Consider the following 6,653-nt stretch of genomic DNA (forward strand, 5'->3'; position numbering starts at 1 on the left):
TTTTTTTTTTTTTTTTTTTTTTTTGTGTGTTACAATTAATGGCAGGAATGTTTAAAATACCGTCTAAAAGTTGTTCAACATTGTCCAAGCATCTAAAAAGTGATACCGAATTCCTTCTGACTAAGCCCACAGCAGTTGACGTATTGTCAATAAGTAAGAATGAAGGTGCATTGTTTGTGCACCAATGATGGATGTAGTGGGTACAGAAATTTTTCCACCATAGGTATATTGAAACTGGAGTTGCAGTTGCTCCCTAGCACAAAAAAAATATGTCATCCTTGAGTTCCCTTAAAAATCATCCTATTTTGCCCAAAACACACTTTAAAGCAGAGAAATCCACTATTACATGGACCATAAGATATAACTCTAACAGAGCCAAGAACCTACATAAATAAATCCAACATATGAGAGTGAAAAAAAACCTCATCTTCAATGAGAGAAAGAATTTCTTGTTTCAGTTCATCAGAGGTCATAGATTGAAAGTTAGAATCTGTCCAGTGTCTACTATATTCCAGTAAAGTCGCACGAAGAGCCATTTCATTGTAAACCCCAGGCTGTAGTAGTCTGCGTACGAATATAGAAGATATGAATGGCACAACCTCATCCTGCTTATACATTAAGAAAACCATTATAAGCGTTCATAATCCAACTTAAAATCAGAAGTCTGGTTCTAGTTCAAAACATATTTTAACAATGAAATAGATCAGCATAATTATTATGATTTTCAGCAAAGTTTCAGTATCCAACACAAAAATACTTGATGAACATGCTACTTGATGAACATGCACCAGCTACATATCAAATACATGGTATCAGATTTTTTTTTTTTTTTTTTTTTTTGTTATTTTTTAAACTCCCATATAAGTTGGCAATGCACACAAGTGCACAGAAAAAATGAAAATAATTCTTCTGGTAAGCAAAAAAATGAAAATATAGTACTTCAAAATAAAACATGGAAATTTTAAAACAAAACTAAGAATATAAACATCAAGGAACGAAAAAACAAATGACAGTTTCTCAAAGAAATTATAAAAGCTAAAACGATAATGAGTGAGCTATTGACACCTGGGCTTAAGTAAAAAACAAGGCATTCTGATATGAGAGAGAATTGTCTAAAGCTAAAGAAGATGGACAAAAAAAAAAACAACGGAAGAACATGAATGATTTAAGCAAAGAGGAAGAAAAGAAGAATAAATTGGAAATGATTTGGAGTTCAATTTTAATTGTTAATGAGCATGAAAAGGTTTCTGATGAAGCTTGTGATGATGAAGATTTTAAAGAAGAAGAAATTAACTCACTTTTGAAGAAACAGTTAGATGAGTCTTCTACTCCCCCTCTCCAACACATTAGATGAAAAAGAAAAAATTTCTTCATTTCCAATGAAATGTAACTGATATTTATGAGATTATTTCTATTTCTGAGGATGGGGTTTTGGCCTTTTGGTTTCGTTCTCTCTTTGGAATGATTGTCTTTTGCTGGACTGAAGTAGTTGTTGTCGTTTGCTTTGCTCTAAGTTTTCAATTTTTGGGTGATGTTGCTGCTTCTTGTGGTTTTCTTCGGAGTTGACTACTTGATTTTTGCGCTGATTGGACTTTCTTGGTTGTTTGGCCTTGTGGTGTTCGTGCATTTCTCTTTGGCAGTTGCTGCTTTTCTTCCTTTTTTGGTGTCCTGTTTCAACTGGTTGGTGCAGTTTCTATTTGAAGGTTCAATTGGTTTAAAGCTCTCTAGGAGTTTTTTTTGGCACTCTGATCTTCTAGTTTTGACTTGCTTTGGTTTTATTCAAGTTCTTGTGATCCTTTTTCTTTTTTCATAGGGCATTATTCTTTTCATTTTCAGTTTGCATCTCTTTTTGAAAAACAAAAATAATAACAGTAGTAGTAGTAGTAGTAGCAGCAGTAATAATAATAATAATAATAATTGTAATCATAATAATAATCATGGTCAAATAATATATCAGTAGGAATTGTGGGATAATTAAAAAGGAGAAACCACCGACCTATGCCTTAAACTTCAAGCATTTATTGATCGAAGTTGAAAGGTAGAAGACAGTCAACTTTTGGATTGTGGTAATTTTTTTATCCATTTTGTTCTTAAGCTTGAAGTTTCTATCTATCTATCATATTTATTCTTAGACAATGGTGTTTCCCCTCTTCACCCGGGCAAAAGATAACAGAAAAGTATATAACCAGCTAACAAGGTGTGCGCAAATGTCTCGTGCGTCTAAGCTGATTAAAGGAGAAAGAATGTTATGCAGGTTTCAGCAGCACAGGGAGAAGGCTCTGGAGTTCAAAATAACATACAAATGAAAATTACCTTTGTCGAAGAAAATATTGAATGTGTAACCCAAAGAATTGCATCAGAAGAATAATCCGCACTCTGAAATAACTGGTCTGCAATAAACTCTTCTTGCAATGCGTAACATTGTGCTTCTCCCCTATCAGATGAATAGGCAGCATAAACTAGAATAAATCATATTAGACCAAATCACCTAAGCTGCTAGGAATAAGAAACAATCTCATTGATGGTATGATTTTACAAAAACAGGGGAGGTTTCCATCTAAAGTAAGCTACAGAAAGTTATTCCAAATGGACAGAAGAGAGTTCAAACTATAACTGGAAAATGGAAAAGTATTTTACTTTCCTAATTGTTATTAGTAGATTTTATTTTAATAGTCAAAATTAAACAATTTGGGTAGAGAAATTACAAATTGGTAAGCATATGTACCACTAAAAACGACAAGCCAATTATTTACAACTAAAAACGACAAGCCAATTATGTGTTTGGCTTGACTTCAATATCACCAACGACACCAAAGACAAAATCAACTCTCCAACCAAACCAATAACAAGAAACAAGATGAAGACTACCCCCCCTTCTTGAACACTTCAATTTTCAACGAATTCTTCATTGATACCATTTGATTGCCATATAAGATGATGATCAATCAAAATCCAAACCCAAAGGATCAAACCCAATTTCTCTTTTTCTCGTTGACTCAAGAGGGTCCTTCCTTCCCATCATAATAATGAACCATCCTTACTTGTAGGTCTTCTTAAAGGCATAATGTTTGATGCAAGACAAAAATTCGATAGCAAAGAGAAAAGTATTTTACATGTCACAAACCATAGAACTTTTGAGGCTGCTTGGACAGAATAACTTACACATGACCATCGGAAGGGAACAAGTCGAGAAAGATCAGTGTGTTGTCCTTTAAGATCCATATCTTATCAGATGCAAGTTTTACATCAAGACACCCACCCTAATGAAAATTGGAGCAACGACTATCAAGCTCAAAAATTATGAATTCAAATAAATTTTAGTAAGTCAAAAAACTCAAAATTGAATGAGATATCTTTACTTTCTACTACCTGATTAAAGGGAATATTGTGTGTTGAAGGCTCCAATAATAGACTGACCCTGTCTCCCCAACTAAAATGTAAACGATATATGTTGATCATTTCCAGGCTATGATCCTTCACAATTTTGTAAATATATTAGTTGATATTGAGGTGGGGGAATTAAGTATTAAATTGTACCAAAAAATCATACACAACGTTACTCTATAAAATAAGTTAATAGATTCAAGACAACATCATTTCTGGGGCAGGGGGTCTTGATAGACATCTAATATATAAAATTAATTTTAGCATATAGCAAGGCTATACTATCAAGTTCCAATTTAATATCATAAGCCGTTTTTTTTTTATGAAGAGCCAAATTTTCATTGATATATTACAAGAACATACAAAAGACCATGCCCACAGAAAGGGAGCTAGTCAAACTAAACAAAGATGCCCAAGTCGAGTAAAATAAAACCTAAAGGATATTACAAACAAGCTTCGTCTTAAGCCCAAAGAGAAACATAAAACCTAACAAAATTGTATAATAAAACATATACAAACATACTTATTGAGTCCCAAAAGTCTTCTGGACAAGAAGCCATAATTGTGTTGGACCAAAGAGTTCTAGCCCGACCCTTAAAAGTCATCTCATCCCTTTAGTAAGCTGAAGGAAGGCCTCACCCCCCATTTTTGGGAAAGCATCAACTAATACCTAAGAAGATGAGAAATTTTTACCAAATAGAAACAGAGAAGGGGCATTTAGAAAACAAGTAGAGCAGATCCTAACAATTTGGCAAGGTTTGACTGCACCCCCCACGACAACAACATCCTCTACACTACAACGGCCTCAAGAGTAAATAGTACTAGATGAAGGTTGCTTCACTGGATGCAGGGAACTGAAGTGTGGAGGTGAGAACCAAGCCTGTGCTAGATTTCGATAGAAAAGTAATAATAACAAATTTTGGCTAATCGAGGGGGATTCAGCAACATGTGACCGCGCTTCACAAACATCAAATTCAAATGGCAATGTCCCCACTGAATGGAAAAAAACAATAGAGCCACAACGTTCCCCTAAGCTAAAATAGTTTGAAAAAAGAAACAATTTTAAAAATGGCAATACATGCTTAACCCCCCGGGAAAAGAGGTTTCTTTTCAAATAATGAAGATTTTTTCTACTACCTAAGCTCACCGTCTTCAAAGAAAATAAGGATGGAGGAGGATGTCTTGATAGGACCAGACTTTGGTGTAAAGGGGTTGAAAGGTTTTTTTTTAAGAAGAATTTGTTCAAGACAAAAATATTGCAGGTAGAAATGCTGGAAGCTTTTAAAACGGGCAGTGGCACAATCTTGATCCTAGATGAAAGGGCTCGTTACAATCATAGAAAGTCCTGATTACGAGGAGCTGATAATGCCCGAAGGCAATCAGATAGCCAAGAATCAAAATAAGAAAAAACAAAAGGGGCATATGGAGTTGGAAAACTTAATCACTATGACAAACTATGACAAAGGCAACACATCTAAAGATTTAGAAGGGGGTAAGTCCGGATTTACGAAGATTTCCTTGTGAAATGTTAAGAGGCTTAAGCAAGGCTAGAAAGAGGCACCTCATCAAAGAAGTTTTGTCAAATACTAAGCCAAATATTGTGTTTCTTCAAGAGATAAAAAGGGATCAAATCATTACAAGCCTTGCTAAGTCAGTGTCGAGCTCTAGGTTTGTGGGGTGGACAATCTAACAATCGTTAGGCTCTTCAAGTGACATTTTGTGTTTGTCGGATGAAAAGCTCCATGATAGTTAGGGACTCGTTAATAGGTGAATTTTAATATTTAGTGGGCTGATGGATGGTCTCGTTAAGTGACAGGAGTCTATTGCCCTAATTTTACTCAGGACCAAGAATGTTTTTAGAAGGAATTTTATGCTATTGGAAGTTTTTGTCTCAGGAGATCGGTGCATCGCGGTAACTTTAATATTTTGTAAGATGGATGCAAGAGAGATCTTCAGGAGGAACGATAACCAGAAGTACGAGGGAATTCAACAAGTTTATTAGTGAATTCGATTTGGTTGATGTTCCTCTCCCAAATTGTCCTTTCACGTGGTATAATGGTGAGAGGCACCTGTTTTTTTCGATTGATAGATGTCAAATGAACGAAGATTGGCTAGCAAAATTCAAGAAATCTACAGTTGTCAGACTTCCTCGGATTATGTCTGATCATTTTCCTGTTGTTTCAAAGATGGATGGCTTCCTATAGTTTTACTTGTTGTGACTTAAAATTCCAAACCAATTCCCATAAATTATTTTCTTTGCTGCCTCCTGGACCAATTGAGTCACCTTTTTGTAACCACTTTGATCCAATGGGGCATCACCTCTCTTTTTAGTATGCTCCTTGTTCTTTAATATGGTCCACATTTCTTGTAAACAAAATTGCAATCGAACACAATTTTTAGATTCTACATACAACATTAAATTATGTGAATCTGCTACACGTTTCCCAAAAAAAACAATTGTACATCTTTTGTTCCCCAACACAAGATTTTGGATCAGGAACCAAAAGGGGCCTACGTCTTTGTCACATAATTTTGAATCACCGACAATTTAAAGTTGCATTCATTTAAAGGTTGATTTAATATTTAGATCAAATACATGAACAAATATGCCAATTTTTACACATCTTTCATTTGCTCATGCATTAAAGGCAAACTTATATATGAAATGGGGCCAATGAGAGAATGCACAGCAAAGATTCAACTCTATAAACTATAAATCTTTGTATGGAATAGAGATTCCTTATACAAGTGCTGGAAATATAATGTTAATCTACACACAAGTTACATAGAAAGCAATCTAATAGAGAAACTAATTAAGAATGTACCAGGTGTTTATAGAGAATTGCCAAAGGAATTGTATTCGTATCGATGCTCCCTTGGCCCACCCACAACCTCACAAACTTTGCTTCTAAAACCCCAAAAAAGAAAGGAAGAGTAAGTAAATAAATGCAATGTCATACAGTTAATTTTATACCATGTTTCAATTCAATTGAAAAAAATTGGACATTTTCCTTCCTATCTGTAGAATCAGATATCATATATCAGTGAGTTTCCAGACTTTTTTTTTTTTTGTAATTATATATTAGGTTTCCTTGTACTTGATTCGAGTCCCTTTAGTGGGACTTCCCATTTTTGGTGGCTTATTTTTTCTTAGATGACATTGAATTATATTTTTTCATTCTTTCGCAATTAAATTGAGGTTCTTTATCCAGAAAAAAAAAAAAAAAAAAAAAAAAAAAAAAAAAAAAAAAAAAAAAAAAAAAAAAAAA

At 34.2% G+C, this 6,653-nt stretch overlaps 1 protein-coding gene across 3 annotated transcripts in view; it reads right to left on the bottom strand.

Annotated features, from left to right (window-relative positions):
- LOC111435647 (nuclear pore complex protein NUP160) overlaps positions 1–6,653 on the bottom strand; it is a 30,927-nt gene that overhangs the window by 15,143 nt on the left and 9,131 nt on the right. For all 3 annotated transcript variants that reach the window (XR_002709103.1, XR_002709102.1, XM_023073088.1), the window contains exons 6-11: positions 6,210–6,292; positions 3,370–3,474; positions 3,163–3,260; positions 2,314–2,434; positions 423–605; positions 61–253 (exon numbers count right to left, since the gene is read on the bottom strand). Coding sequence is in view for 1 of the 3 variants with exons in the window: in XM_023073088.1 (XP_022928856.1) it covers positions 61–253; positions 423–605; positions 2,314–2,434; positions 3,163–3,260; positions 3,370–3,474; positions 6,210–6,292 (783 nt within the window). In the remaining 2 variants the exon portion in view is untranslated. The remainder of the gene's footprint in view (positions 1–60; positions 254–422; positions 606–2,313; positions 2,435–3,162; positions 3,261–3,369; positions 3,475–6,209; positions 6,293–6,653) is intronic.

Source organism: Cucurbita moschata, unplaced genomic scaffold, assembly GCF_002738365.1.
Source record: "Cucurbita moschata cultivar Rifu unplaced genomic scaffold, Cmos_1.0 Cmo_Scf00050, whole genome shotgun sequence".
In the NCBI taxonomy this organism is placed as follows: domain Eukaryota; kingdom Viridiplantae; phylum Streptophyta; class Magnoliopsida; order Cucurbitales; family Cucurbitaceae; genus Cucurbita; species Cucurbita moschata.